At 35.7% G+C, this 27,264-nt stretch overlaps 1 protein-coding gene across 1 annotated transcript in view; it reads left to right on the forward strand.

Annotated features, from left to right (window-relative positions):
- The window catches only part of CEP128 (centrosomal protein 128kDa), a 125,921-nt gene that overhangs the window by 93,149 nt on the left and 5,508 nt on the right, over positions 1-27,264 (forward strand). The window contains exons 18-21 of the mRNA XM_009895894.1: positions 132-181; positions 6,918-6,941; positions 22,156-22,233; positions 24,213-24,326. Of these exons, the coding sequence (XP_009894196.1) occupies positions 132-181; positions 6,918-6,941; positions 22,156-22,233; positions 24,213-24,326 (266 nt within the window). The remainder of the gene's footprint in view (positions 1-131; positions 182-6,917; positions 6,942-22,155; positions 22,234-24,212; positions 24,327-27,264) is intronic.

Genomic DNA, 27,264 nt, shown 5'->3' on the forward strand with positions numbered 1-27,264 from the left:
TTTAATCAGCTGAAAAGGAATGTTGTGAAAGCTGTAAAACAAAAAACTCACTGACTGTTTTACCCAGTACTTTTTCTGTCAGGCCACGAGGCAGGAAGTTGAATTTACAAGTTCCTTTTTTCATTTTGTAGACCTGCTCGAGAAGACCCTCAGAAGAGAGGAAGAAATGGGAGCTCTCCAGGTATACTTTCTTTTTAATTAACTAGCTACACTTTTTGTCACCCTTAAAATTACTAAACTGTATTACAACATTACGGTTTTCTGAACTCCCTTGTATCTTAAATTCGTCTTTGGAAATAGATGCAGCCAAATACAGACCTGATAGCTGGTAATACTGCTAGGTTTCTGCCCACCAATTTAGTTGCACATTAGAAAAAATTAAAGTAGTCAGTATTCTCCTAGGCATCGGTAGATCTAGCCCATCAGTGAAAAGAATGCTGTTTTTAAGGCACACTATGCACTGAAGTTGTTCTGTTATACTGCTGGCTTCACTGAAACTGTGTGTTGAATAGGGGCAGTGCAAATCTGCATTCAGAACTGCAAAATTTCATTATATTCCACGTCATTGATTGTGTTAGATTTTGTGGGCTGTGTTGCTCTGTCTCCAAATAAAACTGAAAGTAAAAGATTTTAAATAAGTATTTTAAATCTCTGAAACATTAAATGTCCATTATCACCTTCTTGAGGAAGAAGGGAGCAGCTGATATATGCTAGGACTCGATACAGTATTGTAAATTCGTATTGTATGGCATCTAGCAGTAAAACTGCTTGTGCTAAGCACTTTAAATTCGTGCTTAGAAAAAAGTAAGATTTACCCTAGGCTCAGCTTTGGAATAGTATTTAAGCATTACCGTCAAAGAAAACATGCTCCTTTGAAATGAAAATGGCTCGGAAAGCAAAACCAAGCTGGAATATCTGAATTCTGAGGCTGGGGAGGTTGTCAGGGAGGGTCGTGTACCTATTCTTCAGAACACAGAAGGAAAAAAAGAATTTTTTAAAAACAAATTACAGCAAACAATACCTAACATGAATATAAAAAAGTTTAGATACAATATGAAGGGTGTATCAATGAAGCACCGTTCTAGAAATGTACTGGAAGCACAACATTTATGAGAGAATTAATGGAGATAAGACTGTTAAAGAAAATGAAATTATGTACGGCCTGAGCTTTGGCCACAGGAGTTTGTTTCAAGATAAGCCTTCTCTTCTCATATAATAATAGAAGGCATTTTGAGGGCTAGAGGTATCAAAAGATTTAGTGTAGAAACAGTTTGATCCAATAAGAGGCAAGTTTCAAGGCCCAAAAGTTACACAACACACCAATCCAGCTGTTTCCTGTTCAAACAAAAATCTTGGCCGAGCTTTCTGGCAGCTCAAGTTCAACAAGGCTGAGAGCTTGTCTGCGCAAGCAGTTTACACAGGTGCATATCTAGTTACATCAATGTAAAAAGATCTCCTTTCATGTGAAGCAATTCTGCATCTGCTTTCATGTGAACCTCTATAGTTGACAAATTGTTCTAATGATGTTACTTCTGATTGAATGAGGAGTAATTTTATACTGCAGAAAGTTGCATCATAATAGTATCTTGTGTGCATATATGTGCTTGCCTTATTTCTGATGCTCTGTCGAGTTCCTGATCAAATTGCTTTATGCCTTTCCCTAACTGGTCGTTCTGAAATACGTGACTTGTACTGCTCTGACTTCTATTTTTGTACTCCAATGCTTGATAGCAGTTTTTTTTACTCCTTCAGATGCCCATGCTTTCACAGTCAAAGTACTCAGCAAAAACATCTATATTTTTCTAGTTAGTATTATATCCAGCTCAGTCAATACATTTCAAAATGTTCCCAGTCTGGGATCCTCTGTTCTTGTAATGTTATATTCTAAACTTGCATTGCCCGAATATGTACAGCTTGGCTAGCAAATAGTTGTAAAAAACCTACTCGTGTGATCATGCCTGCATCTTCCCAAGCTGTTACATCTCAATATATCAAGGAAGTAAGAGGAAAGTGAGGGTTTCTTTAAATATGGCATTTCCTGGACCTGGAACTGGTACTCCTATCATTTTGTTAGCCAGGTGACATGGAATACTTGTTTCTTGTAAGCCCCAGTTCACCAAAGCATACGTATAGTTGGTTAATGTATGAGTGCTTTCATTGAAGTAGATAGCTAGAAGGTAATTGTTTGCCAAATTAAGGACCACCAGCAAATAAAATAGTACTCTTTGCCCCCAAGTCCTACAGTATTTTTCTTTGCAGTCTAAGCAGACCATACATGTAAAGCACGTTCAGGAAACAGGCGTATGGAAAGGTTGTATGTTTTAGACTATGGACAGACAATTGAAAGCAGTCAGGTTATCATGACTGAGGGAGTTATTTCTTGTTACTTGAGCTGTGAATGCTTGACCATAGTATTAGAAGAGCTAAAGACATGAGGAAATCTTCTGTCAGAAATCAGTGTATTGCTGTGGGCAAATGGTGACTGGGGATACCATGAGGTTCTTTGCCGTGTCTCTGCATCATGTGACAACAATATTCCCCAGAGCTAAGGATGTATGTTTTATTATGCTTTCAGTTTGTGCATTTTTTAAGGGGAGACAAAGAGCACCTTTTGTTAAAGGTAATTTGAATGACATACAATTAGTTCTTCTACAATGCCGTCAGCTGAAAACCACAAAAGACAGAAAAAAAGAAAAAAAGAAAAAAAAAAAAAGAAAGGAAAAAAAAAGCAGTTTTATGAGGATTGTTCCTGGAAATACTGAGCTAGTAGTTTTCATGTGTACCTCTAGTCAGGGAATATGTTGGACTGCAACTAGCATGACAAAGACAAAATAATACTTCATTAAGTAGACAGTGAGAATCTTTATAGCTACATCTTTCTATGTGAACCTGACTTCTCTTATATTATGTGTGAAGATGGAAACTGTATGTAATATATGCAATTCTTTGATACGGGGTGTTTTGGGAGCTAGGAGGCTGACGCTTTGGGTGACATCAGTGTATTCTTGGGTTTTAATTTTGAACGTGTTGCATACTTTTGACTAGAATTTCTGTCATACATAAATTTATATTTATATATGACTTTATATGATTATATATTAGAGTTTATATATGTTCTAGATAATATCTATGTTCTCATTACCCATATGCTTGCTCTCTGTTGTTATGTGTGTGCTCATATTCATCGTAATACAATTTTTAGCTTGTGAGGAGTCTAGATCACTTTCTACATCCTCTCTGATAGACACTCCAAGAATATAACCTCACTTCTTACTTCATTGGTAGAAAAAAGGCTCTGATTATAAGGTTTCCATCTTCCTTTTTGTGAAAATTGTTCCACAGTACAAAAGATTGCATTCATGAAAATAATATGCTATGCATGATAATTGCAATATTCAACTGTATGAGTGTTCTCTGGGAAAACATTTGCAAGCTGTTTACATTTGCTTTGGAATTAGTGACATGCTGACATAAATTTAAAAAAATTAAATATACAGAATCTTAATTCAAAAATATAAATATATTGATAATGTATACTTTATCCATGGTAAAATTCCTATTACATTGCATGTTAGTCTTCAGAAAATTTTAGTTTTTAGAATTTGGCAGCTAGCTCATGCACCCGATTTGATACAGGAGTCATCTGAAAACACTATTTATTCTATGATTGGAATCATCCTACTAATACACTCACTCTAAGACTTTTTTTTTTTCCCAAAGTAGTCCTTTTCAACCAAAGGAATTTATATCTGAATTGCTGTTCACTATCACCACAAATTTACGAGATCTGTAAATACCGTCTTTTTTATAGTAATGAGTTTGGGGTTTGTTGCAGAATCTTTAAATAAATATAAGTATTTGTAACAGTGACTGCAATGTTATGGGGGAACAAGCATCTCAAAATAGTTATTTTTGAGTATTTCACATAATATTTTTTTCTCATAAGTTTGTTCTGATGTGCTGAAATACTCAGTCTGTATCTCGGATCTGCTTCCAAGAAAGAATAGACTTTAATATTTAATACACTACCTTTTCTGAGAAAAAAATTAGAGAAATTCAGTAAACTTTTACTTATGTACCATTGTAGTTGGAATCCCCAACTACCATGCATTGTGATGAGCACCGAGCAAACTTTTCTTAATAGGCAAGTCAAAATTAAGTAGTATTCTAGAACCCCATATTTTCCTAGTTTTACTGATAAGAAACTAAACCATAGGTGAAATAAATCTATAGGAAATCTGAAACATAGACTCATAGAATAATTTAGGTTGGACAAGACCTTTAAGATCATCAAGTCCAACTGTTAACCTAGCACTGCCAAGTCCACCACTAAAGCATGTCACTAAGCACCACATCTACACATCTTTTAAGCACATCCAGGGGTGGTGACTCAACCGCTCCCCTAGGCAGCCTGTTCCTATGCTTGACAACCCTTTTGGTGAAGAAATTTTTCCTAATATCCAATCTAAACCTTCCCTCATGTAGTTTGAGGCTGTTTCCTCTTGTCCTGACAGTTGTTACTTGTGAGAAGAGACCAACCCCCACCTCACCACAGCCTCCTTGCAGGTAGTTGTAGAGAGTAATAAGGTGTCCCCTGAGTCTCCTTTTCTCCAGGCTTACTTTTCCTCGTCCTTTGTTGCTGTTCCGCCCTGCCCCCCCCCTTAATTTCTAGCTGGGCTTTGGCCCTTCAAATTTTCTCCCTGCGCAACCTCACGACCCCCTTGTAATCCTCCTGAGTTACCTGCCCCTCTTTCCCAAGGTCATGAACCTCGTTTTTTCCCCGAGTTCCAGCTCTTTGTTCAAGCCAGGACAGTCTTCCCTGCCGGCTCATCTTTTGGCACATGGGGACAGCCTGTTCCTGTGCTTTTAAGATTTCCTTCTTGAAGAACGTCCACCTTTCCTGAACTCCTTTGCCTTTTAGGACTGCCTCCCAAGGGACTCTGTCAACCAGGCTCCTAAACAGGCCAAAGTCTGCCCTCCAAAAGTCATGTATCTGGTTTTTTTTGATTCCCAGCTCTTCGGGATAAGATCATCTTCCATTTTGTTTAAAAAAAAATTAAAAGTTTACTTTTTTGTCTATTTTTTTTAAAAAAACGCTACTTTGAAAGAGTCCTGTAACTGAAAGTAATAAGTAGTGCATTTTTTTCTCTCCATATCTTTGTTTTATTATTTATTATCAGTTTATGCACATGGAGTTTCGAACCACTGTGTATGCAGTTCCAACATCAGCCAGTTTAGCGGCATCCACTACTGGCAAAATGTTAGCTTTTTTTTTAAGCAGTTGTATTTTGATAGTGTACAGGACTTCATCAAAATTTATGTGTGCATTCCTGTTTTCCCTTTAGATAGTTCCTTGTGCATACTTTCCTGAACAGTCTTGCTTGGGTTTTTGTACATTTTCAAAACCAATTAGTCTTTTACAGACACAATCTTATTTTTTTTTTCACTTGATTCAGTTATTTTCCCTACAGTATGTTGTCTCGCTTTCTATGGTTTAGAATTGTAATGAAAGATGAAACTATTGTGAGCAGCTGATGAAAACTAACATCATCTGCACCCCAAACATCATTCAGTGAATAAGCTTTAAAGATTTCACTATGGTGAACTGTCTGTTCTTCAAAAGATTAAATGAACAGAAGTTAGCCCTTTAGTAATCCAAGGGATGCTGCTTTTACACAAATATGTAAATATACAATATGTAAATACTGGTTTTACATAAATACATACACCTGTTCAGTTAGTAAACAGCTGTTATTTTAAAGTTAAGACAGTAATAACTCTAGAAGAGTCTTTGTAACTCACTTCCACCTTATCTTAAAAAAGGAAAACGCTTTCGCATTCTTGCAAATAAGAACTGTTTCTGGCTCCCAAATTCTTTCTTTGGTCTAAGAAATTTTTGTTGCACCTGTTACTTTCAAAATAGTGAAGTCAGTTCAGACTTGTCTAACTGTCTTTGGATGCTGCAGGAATAAATCCAGATTATTACAATCTTTTTTACCTGTTAGGGATAGAACAGAAAAAGTATAAGGATTCTTAGCCTCATCTAACCAGAAAGGGGAAAAAAAAAGTTCTTCTCCCATACTTTCAAAAAGGTAATATTTGAGCAAGGTGAGAGTTCCTGTAATGTCTAATGTCTTAATGGTCAGGTCCTCTAAAAGTGGGCTCACCTAAACACTTGAATGTGAGTTTTCTTAAATTACTTAAAGTATCGTGCCTAGTCAGGACATAGTGCCAGAGTACATGATCTTGATTTTACTAGCTTAATATTTTTCTTGAAGGTACTTTTAAATGGAAACTGAATGTTAAAATATATACAGTAAACTTATAAATTGTGGGTTCTCTGTATTTTGTGCTGGATTAAAACTGACACAAGCTTATTTTACTTTTGTCTGACATTAGACTTTGACTAACGTCGACTTGTTATTAATAAGACATTCTTCAGAGCTATTTCTGGATAACAGAATAATGATACGGAATTTACTTTCTAGTTTTCTAAGGAAATGCCTAAAAGAAAACTAAACCAGATGCTAACGTGACATGAAATCCAAAACATGCTAGATTTACAGCCACAGATGGTCAAAAAAAGAAATCAAACTTTGGGATACATATGAGTAAAATCAACAGTATTGAAAATCTAATGTTACTATTTGAAAAAAATATTTCATGAGTGATTTTTTTCAAATTCTTTCTTACCTTGTGTCTGGGGAGTTTCTTTTCTTTGGAAAAAGTTTGAGTGAGATAGTATGATAAATGGGTCGAGGTCCAATTAAGTACAGCAGTTCCTATTCCGTGAGATTTTTACAAAATACCATACATACGACCAGCAAAAAAGCAAAATGACTCCTGTTCATCATTGTTCAACTTACATTGCATTTATATTCTTTACTTTCTAACAGCATCTTGTACTTTATTTTTAGGAACGTATTATGGCCTTAGAAGTGGTAAGTTTCTTAAATTCATTTCCAAACCAATCACAATGACATTGCTGATAATTTTTCTAAATTATGAAAAATATTATTTTTACCTTTTTTTTTTTTTAAGAAAAGGTTGCAGTTCTGGATTTTTAACTGTCATTTTACTTTTAAGAGAAGATGTGGTAATTTTACACTGTACCTTTCTGTGTAGGTTTTTACTACAGTATTTGAACACCATTTATATGAAATACAGTGTAACGTTGTAGTTTTTCTGTACAGTTCAATCCTCATCCCATCCCTGGGAAAAGAAATGTCATAGATTGGAGCCGTACAAAAGATGTTATTTTTCTACTGCTAACACTTCTAATCGTCAAGGTCCATGTGATGGATCTAATCATTTCAGTGACTGTTATGTGTGCTTTTTACACTTTTACACTGGGAGATGCAGACAGAATCAGTTCATCTGCCCATATCAACACTGCAACTAAAAGCATAAAGGAATACCATTTTAAGGATTAATATAATTTAATAAGATAATAAGTTGGAAGGACAAAAGCCTTCATGCATGTACGTGCCGTGAATGCAGCTGGATTACCCAGGTATCCCAAGCTAGTAAGTCCATCAGGTGGAATAGCTGGAATGAGTCTCGGCTTGCCCTAGCATTTCTGAACCACGCTTCTTTCCTCCTATGTAGGAATGTCCAGTAAGACATCCCACAACAGTATGTATCAGGCCCGTAGTTTCTTTTCATTGAAAATCCAGAAAATTTCATCTAAAAAAAACTGGTACTGAGACAATATCAAGGCTGCAAATGAAAACTTCTTAAATTTGCTTGTACAAATTATTATTTTATCCCAATTGTCTGTGCATCTCTGAAAACGGCTTCTGATTTAAAAAAAATGTATTTGAACTGTATTCAATATGTTAAAAATAGCTTGCATTCACACATAAACGGCCCATTGTAAGTTAGAGCGCAGTGTTGGAACCCCTGCCTTGTGGGAACAGGGAGCTAATGCTCAAATTCAGTGTCCTGGCACTTCGCACAGTGCTGTGTTAGTGTAAAGTGTTGCCAGGACATTAGTTCTGTTCAGGAGCATCTCTTATTCGTGGTTTGCTTACATGACAGCCAGTCAGGCATGTATCCACTGCCATCCGTTTCTCACAAACCATGAGTTAAACTGCTGGCAAATGCCTGGTCCATTCTGTTCCCAGAGCTGTTTTGACACAGGCAGAGGGTAATTGCTTGCAAATAGCATGCAAATTCAAGCCGTATTTCGTGATAATGTTTGTTTCTATTTTTTTGGGAGCCTTTCTACTTTTTATATTTCTAATCTCTTTAATAAGGAAGATTTGTAAGTTATTATTCAGATAGAAGAGGAAAAGGATTATTATCATCAGTAAAATATAATTTTCTTTCTTAATGCAAGTTGGGAGGTAACACCTGAATGCAAATTCGTGATGCTAAATCCTAGAGCTTGAAATTAATCACTGCTTTCCTTATTGTTGGCATTGGAAGATGAGTAGTGTTAAGCCCTGAGATTGCACGCAAGAAAAGTATGGCCATCACTAAGGCTGTAGAACAACTCCCAGGCACTCATTTTACTTTTGCCATAAAATTCATCTATGATGTCAAGCAAATCACTGAAACTAAATTTTTCACAGACTGTTAATTACTTTGTGTTCCTCATTTTCTAAGTATCTGACTTTGTGTCTTTTGAGGCCTGATTTTCAGCAATACAGAGTTTTAGGAATAGCTAAATTCAGTGGGAGCTCTGCGTATATATATTGCGAAGTATTCTCAAAAGTTGGATGTTAGATAGTTCATAGTGAATACTTTAAAATAATAAGTGGGTTTGACCTTTATATCTCTGTTTCAGTTCTGAGAATGATAGTATTCTCTCTCTCTCTCTCCTCCCACCCTTCACTGATCTTAAAACGAAAATACAGAGTAATACTTATGTGGTCTGAATGTGTCAGGATGAGCTGTGATAGAAAAGACCTTGAGCAAAAGAATGAATAAGGCTTGCCATTTAAGGGGCCCTTAAGAATCCTTACATTTATAGTGTGTATGTCTACATAGCTGTATATCTATGCAGCATTTATAGCAATGAGTACACAATAATTATGGTACTCATATATTTGTATAAATTTCTTATCTTTTATTTGAGTGCTCAGTGTGACATCCAAAAACGTATAACCAGTTGCATGTTTTGTAATTTGATTCAGCTTACAGAGAATGGAAATGGAATAGAGACATAAGGTATTAAATTCAAATAGAATCCTTAGAGAAAAAAAAAAGTTTAAGTTGTGTAGAAAAAAGCATTTTCTTAGGAGAATTTTGACAGAAAGATGGTAGTTCATGAGATTCACAAAATGCAAGATACAAAAAGGGGCAAGAGAGGGAAAAGTCAGAACACAGACATACACAAGCTATACAAAATGCATAGGAAGACATCAACTCTACAGAGCTGTTCTTCAACTGAGACCATGGGATGGCTGGGTTAGGAATCTCTTCTGCATTTTCTTCTGCAGCATTCTTACTCTGCCTAATGCTGGGAAGAAATTGGTCTGCACAGGAATAGATGAAGTTTAGTGCAGAACTATCTGAGACTTACCACAAATGGTGAAACCTCTTGCAGTCACTTTTGAAATTGTTTCTACCCGCACATACCTTTTTAAGCAACAGAGAAAACATGTACATCTAACAGTAAATGCATTTTTTAAATATTTAGATTAAGATTTTAACCTAAACAGTCTGTTTTACACAATGACCTGAAAACTCTGTACATGTACATATTTTGAGAGGTATATTTGGCATCCCACTCTCCTCCTTTTCTCTACAATCTACTCAATCTACTCATTTCTGCCTCCTGTACTTGCCAGTAAAATTGTTGTAGTAGCCATGTGATGAACTCGGCAACTTGGGCAAAAAAAAAAAAAAAAAAAAAAAGAAAGAAATGTGACAGGAACGTAGCACGCTCTTTTCGGAGCTCTGCGTGAATAAAGCTTCCAGGTCTAGCTTAAGTGATTAACTTAAGTTCTAACTCAGTGGTTTTGTGAGTTGCAGCAAACTCGGGGGGAGCCTTGCATCATCTCTGAGCCCTGTCAGCTCCTTCTACTCTCAGCAGTCTGTTTGAGCTGGAAGCTCCATCTCCTACCTGTGACTCATCCTGTCTGCTATACCTGACAGTTTCTTGGATTTTCTTTTTCCTTAGCCAGCTCATTTGGTTCCCAAGGAAAGGGCTGTATTACCATCCTCATTCAGAACGTGACACCTGATCTAGTCACTCCCTTAAGGAACCTGAGAAGAAATAGTACCCATCACAAGAACCTTTTGGATTTTTTGGCTCGTTTTCTTCAGTCAGATCAGTTCTACTGTATGATTCAGTAGATAGGTACATTGCTTCTTGCTCCAGCAGGGTGCACAGGACAGGAGCAGAAGCTGGAAGGTAAGATGGAAGAACAGGGGTACTTAGGTAGACTCACTAATGGATATAAAAGGAGCTGAAGAACCAAGGCATATTCTGGAATAATCCTTCAAATTGTGAGGAGTGCCAGGGGAGTAACAAGTACAGGCAAAACTGAGGTTTTGAGTACCTAGAGATTATGTGTTTTGTTTGGCTCCTTTTTTTATTTAATACTGTTTAATAAAGTGAATTTAATTATTACATAGCTATTAAGAAGTAACTGTCCTGATTACTTTAGTAATCAATTATGTAGTCTGATGTTTTGCCAGAATGAATACGATTTATTTTTAAATAAGGTGATTTAGCTTATTCTTGAGTGTAGTTTAATTCTTACATACAAGATTTCGCTCTATATTATTTATAGACAAAGGTGTATGATTTTCTTGGGAAAAAGTCTGTGTTGTATTCTCAGATGTAGCTACAATGGGAAGTGTATCTAATTTTCATAAAGAGGTCAGGGTGCATTTTGTAGGTGCACCCTGCTACTATGCCATGCTTGTGACTTCAGTGGGTTTCTGTAAACTACATCATGTTTTTTGTGAGCATAAGCTGCGAGTCATGTTCCTCTGCCTTAGTACAACTAGTCTGACATAAAAGACTGGGAAATTTAATTTGAAATCAACCACGTCCTGCAACTATTCCAGTGAACATATGCATTCTATATTCTTTGATCAATAAGACAGCTTGCTGCTTCCAATAGAGAACCCAGAAGTGAGGTTACCACTTGCTTAGAATACTTGGATCAGACTTTTCTGGACATGATTCAAATTTTTGTTACAACGTCATAAATCTAGTTTAACTCCAGTAACGCTGTAAGTATTCTGCAAAATTGTTATTTAATATAAATTTCCTTTTCAGTATGAACATTTATGTATTTTGTTGTAACTCATATTTTATGTTCATGAAAGTAAGGTTTTGAATACCAGTTAAATTTCTGTCTGCACACACTCAGCAATGTAAAAACTATTAGAATCTTCGAGTGTAGTAGCAGGCTCAAATTTGCATCAGTTTTCTGATTGATCACCCATTTCAAAAGAAGAATTGGAAGGGTGGCAGTGCTCATGCATTTCACAGAGGCATTATGTGACTGCCTGACACAATCCATGTTAGGGTGCTGTCTCTCTGTGTGTGTCTCTGTGCCTTCCATCAATAAGTAAATCTTGCTGTTAGCTCTTGAGATTATTTCATGATTGTCATACTTTGTATGTATGAATGTTTAGGAAATCTTGAATCTAAGGGTTAATATTTTCTTCTCCCCTTGGTTTGCTTCTGTAGTGTCTTGCCAAAACTACCATTACATCAAAGGCCTTCTGGTCCTCCCAGAACACAGCCATTCTTTTGATCTTATAAAAAAGACTGGGAGAGGAGCAGCAGTCCGAGATCCTCTGTCCTGCCTCGCCCTTTCCTTTCCTTTCATCGGCGAGCTGGTGTGTCACTTCCCTTCACTGGGGGTGGAGAACGTTCCCAAGGTTCCCCAAGTCCTTCCTCTGCTTACTCCCACCGAGTAACTTCTGCCGCCTGATGGTGCTTGCAGCCAGCTCTTTCATTTCTCCTGATGCTCACCTTCCTCTTCCCTTCTTCCTTGATGTTGTCTTCTCCCCCTACATATATATCGTTCTTCTTGAACACCCTACTACTTATCCATCCTCTGCCCCTTACTATTTGGTGCTTTACTTGTTCTTTTAGGTTTTTGCTAGTACAGACACCTCTAGTTTTCTTCTGCCAACACTTTGATATTGTTTTGCTATAAAAGAATTTATTTTGCTGTTAAGAGTATGATTTATTTTTTTTAACGATTGACTTTCTGTCCTATTCATAGTTATTTCTTGCTTTCTGTCTAATTCTGGGATTTAGAGTGGGAACCAAAAATGCTGAAATAGATTTATAAGATTCTGCATGTTTTCTAATTTATGGATTTCATTTAAGGCTGTGTACTTGCACAAAGTCCACAAACTAAACATATATGTGTATATTTCTACTGTCACCTCTCTAATCCCCCTTCCCTCAAGAACTGATATATGGCATTATTTTTAAGTTGCTCTCTATTAAAAATGTTCTTCACTATTTTTTATAAATGAATTACTAAATTAATGTAAGAAATAAAATAACATTGTTACAAAAATACATATACCTGCATTGAGAGTTTGAATACTAAATTTGCAGATAAGCATAGTCAAGAATACCTTATTGTGTATTTCTTAAAGAATATTTAAAATATTGCCCTAAGAATTTATTACTAGATTGCCTGTAAGAGGCAGGTTACAAAATGTAGGTACCTCTGTAAACTTCATTAAACTGCTCTTTGTTTGACTGTTAGGGTGACAGTTTTATATTTATTCATTGACAAATAATCATGATGCATGTCTTAACAACTTGTTCTAGTAACTTCATAGCTTCTCCAATGGTGATATCAGTAATACAGTCCATTATAGAGTCATGAAATGGTTGAGTTTGGAAGGGACCTCTACAGATCTTTTGGTCCGACCCCCCCTGCTCAAACAGGGTCATCCAGAACCAGTTGCCCAGGACTGTGCCCAGATGGCTTTTGAGTATTTCCAAGGATGGAGCTTTCACAACCTCCCTAGGCAACCTGCGCCAGGGCTCAGTCACTCTCACAGAGAAATAGTCTTTCCTATGTTCAGATGGGACCTCCTGTGTTTCAGTTTGTGCATGGCCTCTTGTCCTGGCACTAGGCACCACTGGAAAGAGCCTGGCTTCCTCTTCTTTACACCCTTCCTTCAGATATTTGTAGAGATTGATGAGATCTTCCTGAGCCTTCTCTTCTCCAGGCTAAACAATCCCAGCTCTTTCAGCCTTTTCTCACAGGAGAGATGTTACGGTCCCTTAAAGAATGTCAAATGCCCTTTGCTGGACTGTCTCCAGTATGTCTGTCTTGTACTGAGGAATCCAGAACTGGACCCAGCACTCCAGATGTGTGTTGCCAGGGGTGACTAGAGGAGAGGGATCACCTCCCTTGACCTGCTGGCAACACTGCTAATGCAACCCTTATATTCTCTAAGTAGAAAGCTCCTTTCAATATTGTGAAGATGTGTTCCACATGTTGCAAATATTGAACATTTTGCTGATTTTAATAAACCAAAATCCTCTCAGTTTTCCATTAAGGAAAGTAAAAATCTCAGAATAAATCTTTATTACAAAAGATTGTAATTCTTTACATATTTTAAGTTATTTTTCTTAGTTTAACTAAACATATAGCATGCTTTTTTTCGTTTGTTCTATATATCACAAAACCAATTAAGATTTTATTTTACAGTGGACTATTGACTGAAATGTTTCTAGTGTGCTGCTAGGTCCTTTATTTTAGATTTAAATGCTTTATATTTGATCAAATTTTAACCTTAGGAACACAGACATCAGTTACACCTATTGATGCTACCATAGATTTTTTTTTTTCCCCTCTCATTGTTGTGCATCTTTTGATTAAAATGGGGAAATCTATAAACCAAATTTTTTTTTTTTTTCCTCTCCTTGTTGGGCATCTTTTGATTAAAATGGGGAAATCTATAAGCCAAATTCCTAATTTTTTTTCCTACTCTGACACTGATTTGCTGTGAATCCTTGGTTAAATCACTTCTCTTTGTATTTCAATTTTTCTCAGCTGTAAAACTGAACGATATTTCTACTTTCCCATGAAGGCTGTGTTAATTGAATTTTTGCAATGCTTTCTGGAAGGCTTGATGAAATACCATTAGCATACAAAACATTAACATAAATTACATGTAAAGATTTTTAGCCTGCAGAGCTCCAGAAAGTAGAAGATAGCATTCATGAGTGAATGACAAGTAAGTCATTATACCTTTTAAGAATGTTTGCCCACTCGCATTGCTTTACTTTACACACTCTGCCTCTTGTGTTATTTTTTTTTTTTCTTTTTCATTTCCAGTAAGTATGTCTGGATGTCTTTGATCACAATCTTAGTAAACGATAAAGAACAGATTCTCAAAAACTAGTCCTGTGGACCCCCAGTAGTACTCAGAGCACTAGCTGATGATTCACAAAGAGCTGGCTTGCCAAAAGCCCGCAATGTCTCCTCCACATTTCCAGCTGCTAGTATGCATCAAACAACTCAAAATTCATTAAATACTCTCCTAATATTTTTCCATGTAAACAATTCCTGTAGTTACCGCAGGGATGTTGTATACTCATGAATGAGAGAAGAGATGGTCCATGTCATTGCAAACAGGAAAGGAAGCATCCATGAAGCTCTCTTAATTAAATGTGGTCCACTCCATGCAAAAACATCTGGAGTCTAAATAAAAAGTTCAGTTAGTTTGACATTTGCAATGCTTTGTTAACAAAGGTCTTTTGTTTTTCATTAGTGTAAGTGTAGGTTTTGCTTTAAAAAAATCCTACGAGTTAAAACTTTGATGAAACAATGTAGTATAAAACAAAAAAGCCAGTTGAACTTGAATGTTGTGTAACTTGATAAATTTACATGTTGCCTGTCTCTGTAAAGGTAGATTGATTTCTTGATGTGCTGAAATCATCGAAACAATGGTATAATTGGAGTAAAGGTATACACTGAATATAAAGATACAAAGTACATTTTTTGTTTTCTCTTAAAGTTCCCTTTATACATATGGCATACTAGGTCACAGAATGTCCCAGCTATGATGGGATTGGCCTGGCATGTGAAAGTCAAAAGAGAACCTCAGGCCTCTTAAGTAGAACCACACCCTGTATACAAGAAGAGCGTATGGCGTATCAGTCTAGCACTGGAGATAGAAGCTGACAATGCATAGTTTTGCAGATGTTAACAGGGAAAGCTGCTGGGTGCATCCTATTCTTCCTATTTAAGTACTCAACATACTAAGGCCATTTAAAAATAAGTCATCTTAGGTCACCTTGAACATTAGATCTTTCATGTGAATTGTGAGTAACTGCCTGCTGACATGCATTGCAGTCAGTTAAAATTATAGTCACATTTAATCTTTTTATGGGTATTCTTTGGGGATTAGCTAACTGGTACTTAAGTCAGCTCTAATTTTCAAAAATATCTGTGCTATACAGATAGCCATTTGTTTTTACCTACCTCAGAAAAGAAAGGAGAACTGTACTTGAAAGTCAATGAGGTTTGGTTTCTGGTTTATGTTTATATGTTTTCAATATATTGACTATAAAGGCAAACTTTAGGAAGACTATATACAAACCTGCTTTGATTTATTTGCGTTTAGCATTGCAGCTTTGAGACTAAAAATAAAATGGGTATCTGATTTTGATTTAGATCTGTCCCTTGAGACAGTGTGAAACTATCACCAAGAACACATCAATATAGGAGGATTAACTGTTCGCATGCAGTTTAAACATCAAAGTGATTGTATGAAGTCATGGAAAATGAGTAATTTGTTTTATCATTCTCTGAAAACATAGAACGCCCCTTTTCAAAGTAAATAATCTTTATTTTAGAAACAGAAAGATTAATAGCACTCACTCTATGGAAGAGACTGCTGTTAAGTAAAATACCATTAATACTGCTTCAGTCAGTACAATTGGTGTTTCTTCCTCTTATCGGTACCATCAGTGCACTGTATCAGTACCTTCTGTTCCCTCTTAAACAATGAGCAGACAGATGTGATTACTCTTTAGGATTATTTGTATGCATTATGGCATACGGCTTTCTGATTTCTGGGAAAAAAGTTAACAGTACTTAATTGCCCTCTGTATCAGGTGCTCCTAATGTCCTTTTCCACATTTTATCTGTGCAGCTAAATCCATCTTTTGTAGGAGAATAGGGTGCAGTCCTTAATGATACAAATATGGCATCTGATCCACGTTGAGGAGGTTGCTGTGCATTTCATTCAATTACCAGACCAATTGTGTGGGCCAGCTAAAAACTCTTTCATCACCTTTCCCTCCATTATTCAATATATTCTTTTGTTGCTGCCTTCTTTATTGAATTTCCCCTAACAAGCTTGGCTTTTTTCTTTTTCTGTTTTCATTTGCACAACACTACCATTCTTTTCATTGGTTTTATGAAAAAGGCACACACTTCTGTCCCTGCAAATGTTAGCGTGTGAGTTATCCTGTTCAAATCACTTCACAAACTGTTCAGAAGACTGTGAGAATTTTAGAATATAAAAGGAACTGTGCTGGTTAAGACCAAAGGTCAATCTAGCCCAGCTATAGACCTCACAACAATATTGTATGAACAGAACTGACATACTTTTTGTTTCCCACTCATTCATTCAGATTCCAGCCATTCAAAGCTCAGAGACTTCCGGACCTAGATGTAGTTTCTATGAATTTGGAACCCCTCCATGGTCTTTCTCATTCATGAACTTGATCGGTTTGCTGCTTAAACCCATATAAACTTTTCTATCTTTATGTGACTTCTGATTTTATGCAAATTGGTCATTTCTCCCCTCAGGCATCTGTCTTCTAGGCTGAAGAGTGCTGTTTTTTCAAGTCATTGTATTTAATCATTCCTCACATGGAAATAGCGCTTCATCGCTTTGATCATTCTTTGGTGCTCTTCTCTGACCTTTCCCTATTTCTGTTCTGAAATAGAGGTCCACAGCTGCACTCAGTAGTCAAGATATAAGCACACTGTGGATTCATACTTGGGAATAATTATGTTCTCTGGCTTTTTTTTCCTCCTTTCTGGATTGTCCAGTGTTGATTTTGCTTTTCTGATTGAGTTAGCAAGTTCTTGGAAGTATCTATCATTATACCATGGTCTACTTCCTGAACAGTAATGGTTAGCTCGGAGCCCATCATTTTGTGTGTGAAGTTAGGTTTAAATTTTAGGAATCTAAAAAACCATTCAGAAATCCAAGTAGCCTACATCATTCTTTATCCACATGATTCTTGGTGAAACCAGAAAACCAAGGACTGAGTATGCATATAACCCAAAGGCTGGTCTGCTTTCAAGATTACATTTAATAACGTAATTAATGAGGACTAGCTAAGGAACAGTTAATTTCCCCCCCCCCCCCAAAAAAAAAAAAAAGTAAATGAAATAGAGGAGATATATTCAGGAAACACCTAAGGAGAACAGATGATGAGCATCTGACTTAACTTCATTTACAGTCAGTGTTGACATGAGGTCTTGACATTGGAATTTAGAGAAAGAATTGAAAAATGGGATGGTTTCAGTCATGGGATTACACTTAGGGGCTGAGTTCCTTTTATGCTGAGACCAGATCAAGGGTCGTCTTTATTAAAACGGGGAAAAAAAAGCAAAAATCTTTGTAGGTGGAAAAAAAATTGCTATATATTGAATATACTTTATAGCATGCTGAGGAACCACTACATTAAATGTGTCTGGTGTCCCAGGCAACTTTATTTCAACTCTATGTGTGACATCTCAAATGTATATTTTCCTGCAGTTCATAAGTAAAATACTTTAGCAAAATTTTTTAGGTGATATATACCATAAACTTCCAATATTTATGGTTTAATTTGGTGCTGGACCAATAAGAGAGGTTGGGGGCTGTTACAATTGTGGAGTTATTTCCTGTGAGGAAGGATTTTATTTCTGAAGGGGTAGGGGAGTTGCTGGTGCTCAAAGTAATAAACTTTTGTGGACATGTGTCCATCAGATCTGTGTGGTACTAGGATGACTGCTGAACATTAGGATTCAGTATTTTTGTTTCACATGTAGTTAACTTTGGATTACTTAGGGTCTGTTGTCTCTCGTGTATTTCTCAGCCTTAGAAACACGCATGCAGTACCAGGGGCTACTCTGTGCAGAAGCAGCAAACAGTGCATCTCATCATAAATTAATGGAGTGGAAAATCAATGCTTTGATGAACATAAGGTCATTGTAAATGAAGCATGAAATATGCATGAATACTGTTTTACTGTGGTAAAAGTGAAATGGTTGATTCTTATTAGAGGGAAACATTAGAGATTGATAGATACCTGCAGGCAATTTTACTTTGAAGTGGAGATGTATAGTAGCATTTGAAAAAAAAAAGAAATAGGTATTTTATAGCTATAAAAGCATTTCTGCACTATAATCTGTGAAAAACACTTTAGATGCAATATGTAGGCCTCCTGCTGATTGCATTCTGAAAATATGAAGAAGAATGCGTTTTATACATTCATTATTAATATAAAACTGCAGGTTCTGTAATTCTTCTCTAGTAAAAAAAAAGATATGTTACAGGAAAAGTGGTTTTTTTTCTCCTTATAAAATCTTAGGTGAATTTTTTAAGTAAAAAAAATGATTGCAAATTAAGTTACACATTAAAATAAAAAACCTCTTATGAAGATAATACAATAAATTTTAGTTTTGGTCCAAACACAACGAGCTGAGTGTGAAATCTACTTAACTTCTGTTCTCATGCAGCAGCAGAGAAAGAAGAAAGTACTGTTTCATATTAGAAGAAATAACCTTTATTAGTTCTGACTTTGAGTTTTGCAAAACTGATTTGCCCTACTTTGTTCACTGGAAGTCAGCAGAAGTATGCATCTTTATTCCTTCTGGGTTTTTTCCAGCATTTGTCATGGTCAGTTGTCAACATTGCAATTAAGGACTTCTTCCCTACTGGGTGTCCTCAGTGCTGCCCATTTCAGGAAGTGGTTTACCTATCTTTCAGGCCTAACTTCATATGTTTAGTCTGATATAATTCCTGTACATTTTAAAATATTAACCTTTTAAAATCTGACAAAATTAATGTGTTAGTATGAAAGAAATGCAAAAGTACTTGTTTTGGGGTCAAACCTAAATTATCTCCACCTTATTTTCCCTGTCTCATTTCTATTTTCTTGTTCTCACTAAATGACTAAAGTATTTTTGCTTTACTGTTTCTCTTTTGACAGTTCTTCCCGTGCTTCCTGAAATCTAAAATGGTCTTTCTTGCTGGTCAGTCCTTTTACACCATTTTGTAGGCTTCTCGCTCTCCCTATTGTTCTTGAAGCAACAAATCATCCAACCCTCTCATAAAATTCTTTCCCCTTACCTGTGATGATGGGGTTGTTATTCTTCTAGCACCTTTGACTGCAATGTATCTTTGTTCTCTTCTGTGCTGTGTGAAAAGTAGAAATTATCTAGGGAAAAAGGGCCAGATTTGGAAATTCCCAAACATTTTTCTCCTGCTGCATCTTGCATTCCTACTGCAGAATGTAACAGTGGGATGAGAGCCGTTTTATTAGCTTAGCATACAACCTAAGGGTAAAAGTTTCTTCCTAGAAGGTGGCAGATATTGTTTGAACCTCAGTAGTCTCAGAAGGAAAACCAACCCAAGTGGCTGGAAAACTGATTTATCCAGGTGTGGTTTTTTTATAAAAATAGGTCCGAATATTGTCAGCGTGTTAACTCTCAATACAAATTAGAGAAATACTCTTATGTATGTAATTTTTTTGCATATGTGTAATTACAGAAACAGAAAAAACAGTCTCACATCCACTACCTAATTTAGTTTATTGGGACTGAATATTGGTTACGAGTTCAGTCCTGTGAGATGCAAATGAATCACATTGTTTATAAAACTTGACCTTCATTTTTTATGGAAAGCATATTTATTACAATCTTAAAAACTGAATGTTTGGAACTGTTAGGAGAGAAGCAGACAATAAGACAGATGTTATTGCTTCTAAATTGATGGTATGTCTGCACTTAGTTCAGTTCTGGCTCTCCACTCCTCACTCCCCCTCTCCATCTTAAAAAAGGCAGAACTAGAGAGGCTACACAAGACTTAACAGTGGTCAAAGGCATGAAACCTCTTCCATGTGAGGAACAACTAAGGACACTAGGACTCTTCAGCCTGAAAAACACAAATGGGAAAGTTTGCAAGCGGTCTGTAGAATGAGAATTTGCAGAGAGATGAATAGACATTGGTTGTACACTCTCACAGTATAGGAATGAGAGATCATATAATTAAGTTAGCAAGGGGTTGGTCCAAAGCAAAACATAATGGCTTTTCCTATACTACATTATTGTAATCTTTTCATATGCTATTGTAATTTGCAATATTGCTTACAAATAATAGGAGCAGTGGCTTGTTTAGTTCATTGTGCAGGTAACTGCTTGTCTGTATAATTAATAGCAGCATGTGGGAAAAAAGATCTGGGGTCACTAGACAGTCACAGTAGCAGTATAAATATTAATTTTAATAATACTGCTATTCATGCATATAATATATACGTATAAAATATTTGTATGTTTCTTTTTATATGTACAATATATCTTGCATATAATACTATTTACTATATTACTAAATTATTAATGTACCTGTTACAATATATTGTATATTTATGTATCCATTCTATTTGTAATATGATTAAGATTATTATAAAATATTAATATAGCAATATTGATATTGTTAGCTAAACAGCCTGCTCACAGGTGTTCATTTCATTGCTATTTGTCCCATTTCAGTTTTTTAATAAATTTTTATGTGATTCAATTTTAACTGAAGAAATACACTTCTGGGCTATGCTTTTAAAGAATCACATTTTTCTCTAAAGACTTACATAGATATATGCTTCTTTTATACCAATGAAGCCTGTAGACAGTTCCTTTAGTATTAATCACTGGTAAAGTATTTTTGCTGTTTGCTAATATTACTGGTGCTTCATGGTTTTTTATACCCAGCATAGTACATTACTACACTCCCGACTCATTGCGCTGCTTTTGAAGATTGTCAGAGAGCTTTATGTGATATAAAACACAGCTTTTTGGAGTAGACTGCAGGTCCCACTGATTTTTCTTGTCCTGGTATCCTGACTGAAAGTTTTAGTCTTTTCAGGTCTTAAGTCTGGGATCTAAATGGGATTTTTTTCATATTGGTCAGATTGAGACTTTTCAAGACAGAGCTTTTGTAGTTAAGGGCAAGTTAACCCAGTTTGCACAGACTTTACAACATAACAATACTTGATTTCAGGATTGATGAATTTTGGTTTTTATACAGTCTTGCTTTAAAGTGCCAGGGCAGTAATATGGTTAATGAAGCCCATTACTGGTAGATTGCACACCAGGTTACCAGAACCGTATCCAAAGAAGTGTGTTTTATAGAGTCATGGAGGAAATACCAACTTTGTTCAGCTAGTACATACAGTATTGTTTCTACTTGCTTTTCAGCAAATAATAGAAGGGCAGCCTTTGAGAAGCCCCAGAGGCATCTGGCTTATGGGGCACGACTGCTTTTTATGCATGACCAACTTCACCTGTGCACAAAACCCAAAACATGATACTCGTTTTCTTCAGTTCTTTGCATCTTGCTATAGACTAGATTTTTTATGTCACTGATGTGGAAGTGAAATCTTGTTGTTGAGTCCAATCCTAACACTCCCTAGAGTGGTAATTCATCTTTCAGCAGTACATACCATATGTCTAAACCAAAATATGAAATTTGATGGTTCTATATTTAGCTAAGTGCTAACTGCACATATTTGTATTTGAAAAAAAAAAAAGGATATGCTTCTACTATGTGTTTAACTACAAAGATGTAAACATTGTGAGTATAGATTTATGTTTTTGTTAAATGTACTTTACTCCCTGAAGTGCAATACAAGAAAATTTCATTCTGAAGGCTACATAAGCTACAAAATTATAAATAAATATTGTTCTGCTCTATAAGCTGGTAATTATTCATGGAGATTCAAATTAAGGAATTAAGGAAACTGTGCTTTGTGTTTTATTTTGTCCTTCTTTTTTCTTAACAGTCTGTTTACTGTTGACCTGTTTAATTTACAGATATGTACATACCTACAAACATGTTTCCATAGATGTAATAGGTTTTTAATGTTTGAGAAAGCTGAAAGAATTGATTAATTTTTTATGTTTTATCTTGTGTTCTGTTCTTTAGAGTACTCGAGTAGCTTTAGACCATCTGGAATCTGTTCCTGAGAAACTGAGCCTGTTAGAAGATTTGAAAGATATTGGAGTAAGAAAGATTTCATTTGTCTCTTTCAGTAGTTCTAAAATATTTTGATTAATGTATAGATAACTTAGTTAATAAGATATTTGAAATTACATAAGTACATATTATATAGACAAAAACATACAAAAATTTATTTTCATATTTATACAGATTTTTTTGAGGTTATAAATTTAGTCCCAATTAGTAACACGGCTGAGGTGCTCCATAATGTAAGCAAACATTGATCACTGGGCATAACAGGTCAAGTCCTAGTTACCAGCTCAGTATATTTGTATTGAGTGGTGAATTCTGATATTACTTGTTAAAAAATGAAAATTTTTGTAATGAAATAAATTATGCCAGTTATTTCAATTTAAAGAAATGAGTGAAAATATGTGAGCTTTACAGCTTTGGTTTGGTTTGTTTTGACATAATGGCAATAATTGTCACTTATTTTCCCAGTATCACTATCAAAGCATGGTGTGTTTGTTTGGACAGAGTGGGACATATTGACAGTAATGGGAGAGTACTGTCAGGAGTGATAAGCCTCAAATTAGATCGTCGGTGGCTAAGTGCCTATGTTGTTATTACTTTCCATACATGAAGTTTGTGGTTTACTAAAAAAGAACTTGAAACCTCATTGCGCAGTATAAATTTTAAATCGGTATTTAATCACAGATCAACAAATGCATAATGATTTGCATTTTATTTGCTATATAGAATTTCTCATCCTGAGGTAGTCATAAACTTTTTGAAACATATTTGTTTGGAACATTGTTTATTCTAAGTGTACTTGCAGGAGGTCACGTGTTACCAATTGTACACTATTTTATTGCTATCATCATCAACAGAGTTAGCAACACACATGCTACTTGAAATATCTGGGTTTTTTTTAAAAAATATTTATTGAAAAAGATATTGTTGAGATGTATAGTTTTAATTTCACATTCCAGGTATCACGAGAAGAGCTTTTTGCTCTGACAGAGGTTGACATTTGCCTTCTGTTTACGATGGTTCTGCACTGCTAAAGGAAGAATTCTCCTCTCAGCTAGGCAAAGCAGAAGCTTGAATGCGGGGTTTCTACAATCTCCTTCACACTTGCACTCTCTTGCTTAACATTACTATGAAATGACATTGTCATTTGCTGGTTTGCTGTAGTTATCACTTAGCCAACATTCATGAGATTGGAACCTAAATTCTTTTGGTTTAATTTTAGCTCTGTCTTTCTCCTTGATGCTTAGTTTTTTTAAGACACTTTTCTTGAGACGAGTCCCTACCAACAACTGTGTATTGTTATTCAAGAGAGCTAAGCTTTATACCTTAGCTGTGAAAATAATTTCAGTTTGGAGTTTCATTAATTCTTCTCCTTGAAAATAATATGTTGGATCTTTTGGTACAATAGCATATTTTACTCTGAAGTGGTATGCATGAATGAAGTATTTCAAAGCCATTCATTGCTTTCCACTGCTAGCAAGTTCTTCCCCCTATGTTTTCATTGGAAGGGAGAAGGAAAGAGAAAGTAAATCTTTAATAATGCCTCAAAAGTTGTCTGGTTGTTGCATTCATTCAAGTGAATCATTAGCCAGTTCAGTGAGAAGTGTTATGTTTTCTTATTTGAAAATAGTTTAGTCCATATCCTGAGAATGCTTTTTTTTCTTCAAGTGCTTGTTTCTACGGTATTGTAATTAATTTTTCACCGTTACAGAATTTCTTTGTTAGAAGGTATAATGTTACTGAATTTTGGAATGAGTTACAAGAAGTCATTCACCAGTTAAGGATGAGGCTCTTCACATTTTAACCAGTTTTCATTTTAACATTACTTTTCTGTACAGAACATTATGCTTTCTTATGGCGGCTGTATTTCAACCTCTGAAAGTTAGTAATTAATTCATTCTTGGTGTACTGAAAATCCTTGGTGATATCTGTGTTTAGAATAGCCAACCAACATTTATTAACTGCTTTTCACATTACGAAATCATTTTGATCTTTCAATGCATTTCTAGGATTCCCATTGCCGAAGGGAGATGATTGAGGAAAGGTATACAAAGTATAAAGAAATAGTGAGTTCTTTACAGCAACAGCTGGAAGATTCAAAGCAAAGAGTCCAACAGTTCAAGGTATGTGTGTGTGCTCCACTTTTGTTTCCCCATTACTTTCAATCAACAACATAAGCTTATTTGATGTATATTAACTCCTAGTACAAACACAAAGTAAAATTACACATGAGCATTTCTGGTTTATGTATCTGCCATGGCTGATGTAAAATTTGATGACAGAAGTGTTGTATTCATTGTAAAGTGCCATGGATACTTTCCAAAAATCTTTAAAATTTCACAGAAAAGCGTCTGACTATTCTGAAGTGTTTACCTGCTTTGTCAAATTGCTGTCTACAGCAATTCTTTTGGTTGGTTTGTTCAATTTTGCCTTGCCCTTTATGTAAAAGATAAATATAGAAACCTGCTTCCTCCATTAAAAGGGTGACTGATTTGTAGATCATGTATACTGATTTTTCAGCAGTTGATCTTTGCATCCTTTACAAAAGATACGGTATGATGCCCGTTTCATAAACACAATCCAAGCAAACAGAGGGGAAGTGATTTGCTAAAGGTCACTCAGCGGACTGATAGCAGGGCTAAGCATAATTTCCTAACCTGTGCAATATGAATCCAGTGCTCTTGTTTAGAAACACTGCCTGTAATGAGTTCACCTTTCCAATTGTTAACACACTTTCTTTCTCCTCATATTAGCTTGTTCATTGTCGTATCACTTCTCACTGTGTGTCGTTGTGATAGCGTCTTACTTCGTCAGAACTACAATTTCTTATGGACGTGGTAGAAATACGCGATCAGAAGTAAAGAACCATGCTAGTATTTCTGCTACTTGTCAAGTAGTTTGGCAGTGCCTCTTGCCAGTGCCTCTAAGCAGTTGAGCTCAAAATCTAGGATCACACACACACACCGTGTATCAAAAAACTTTAAGCTGTTTGTGTTCCCCACCTCCTCCATAGTGGTCTTCCTTCTGTAAAATGAGGACATACTTACCAGTAGGTCTTTTAAAAAGTGAAAAAGGTAAAATAAATACAGAGTATTTTAGCTTAGTAAGTTGCTGTTATAAGAAGGTATTAAGCTCCTTGAAAAAGCCATCTTGCTCTTTTGTTAGAAAGAATTGGAAGGAAGAAACAGGGCAGATTCTCTGTCAGTCTGTTGCTAATGATAATCATCAGTTTCCTGACTTTCTCTTGCCTTCACACAAGAGTTACTAATTCACTAGCCATTGAAATTTGGAAAATGTTGAAAAGCTAAGTGGAATGCAATCAGCTGATGGTAGAATATAATATTGCGCTAAGCGGACTGAACTTACTGAGCTTGCATGATTTGAACTCTATATTCAGAATCCGGTATAAAGCTGATTCCAAAACAATATTTCCTCTTTCTTTAGACAACAGAGAGCATTTAATGGCTTCCATTTAGTCAGGCCTAATTGGGTTTTTGCATGACATACAGTACTCTCTGCTGTCACGGCTGTTACAAATAGAACAGAATGTTCAAAAACAAGTAACAGACGGGTGCTAATCTGATTTCAGTGATCAGGCTAGCTTAGTCTAAAAAAACCCTTTTTAATGCTTGCCTTTCTTACCCTCCCTTGGAACCAAGTCAAATGCATTATTGTTAATTTTTTTTTTAATTTTATTTTACTATTTGTCAGTTGGGAGTCTAAAATTGATTGGTGGAAGAATGTAGGCTTGGGGACATTAAAGTTCATTCTTTCTGATAGTTTTGATTCATGCTCTGTACACAACACAGTGATTCTGCTATACAAAGTAGGCAGATATTTGGCAGGTGATAAGAAAATGCATGTTTTTTAAAAAAAAAAGCTCTTGTAAAATTTTTACATTGACTGGTTTAGATAAAATTACTTGTGAAATTAATTTTTCTCCTCTCTTATGCTCTTCTTTCTAGCCTTTCTTGTAATACACTTCTTTCAGCGTGCTTACCAACATTAATCTCTGACAGGCATTACCTAATCCTGAGTCCTAGCCTCTTTTCATTTTAAGGAGCAAAAATGAAACCACAGTTGAATGTTCCCCTAAAAGCAGTTATTTTTCTTCCTTTCTTATGATTTTGTTTGTCCCCACTCAATCTTCCTACTCTTCTGTAGTCTTTTGAGATGGCTGTAAAGTACCTATTGCTTAGAAGCCCAGGAAAATCATAATTGCTATTTGTACACGTTAAAATGTAAGGTTTCCAGTAATAAAGGGGGCCAGAGGCTGGCAGAATACCATCAAGTACAACAATCATGATTTTTCTACTAAGAAAGGACTGAGTGATAGTAGATAAAGAAGAAATTGGGGGAAAAGAAGATAAATATAATGTATAAAAGTAAAATAAATGAGAATACAAACTGAAGCAAAATCAAAAGAGAAAGCTGGAGGAGAACTAAAGATAGAAGTTATGATGGATAGATGCAAATATTTTAGGACAGTTTCCCTGCCGTGAGCAGCTGACCATCTAGTCAAACACAGATGTAGTTGTAAATGAAGCACATGAGAAAAGGCACATGCTGTAAGTTGAAATTTCTGTAAAGAGAAAGCCATTTTCTATTGCAGGTACTGGTAGGAGCACCTTGCTTGTTTCAAAGCTCTGTTCTAAGCTCGCATTTCTAGAAGCAGAATAAAAAGACAAAACCTTTTTTTTATTCTTTAAAAGTTGTTACTGGGCTATGTACACTTTAGTTATTAAGTCTCATCAGCACATAAGGGGATTAATATGTATAATTCCATTAGTCTTAATAGGAGTAAATCCGTCTTTGGTGATGGGACAAAAGCTCATTGTATCACTAAATTAATGCTGAATTTTATTTTGTTTTCAAATCTCAGTATCAGCGTGAATGATAAATTGCAAGATGCTTTAACAAAATGCCCTGAGGCTGTTTATGATAAGATTTCAGTAGCAAAATTGAGTGTTTTATGAACTGATGCATTTGTGCATTATTATCTCTTCCCATTTCAAGAAACTGAGTAATTTGGATACCAAGCCAAGCTTTTAATCTTATTTT

The sequence above is a fragment of the Charadrius vociferus genome, unplaced genomic scaffold (assembly GCF_000708025.1).
Source record: "Charadrius vociferus isolate BGI_N301 unplaced genomic scaffold, ASM70802v2 scaffold102, whole genome shotgun sequence".
NCBI classification, from domain to species: Eukaryota; Metazoa; Chordata; class Aves; order Charadriiformes; family Charadriidae; genus Charadrius; species Charadrius vociferus.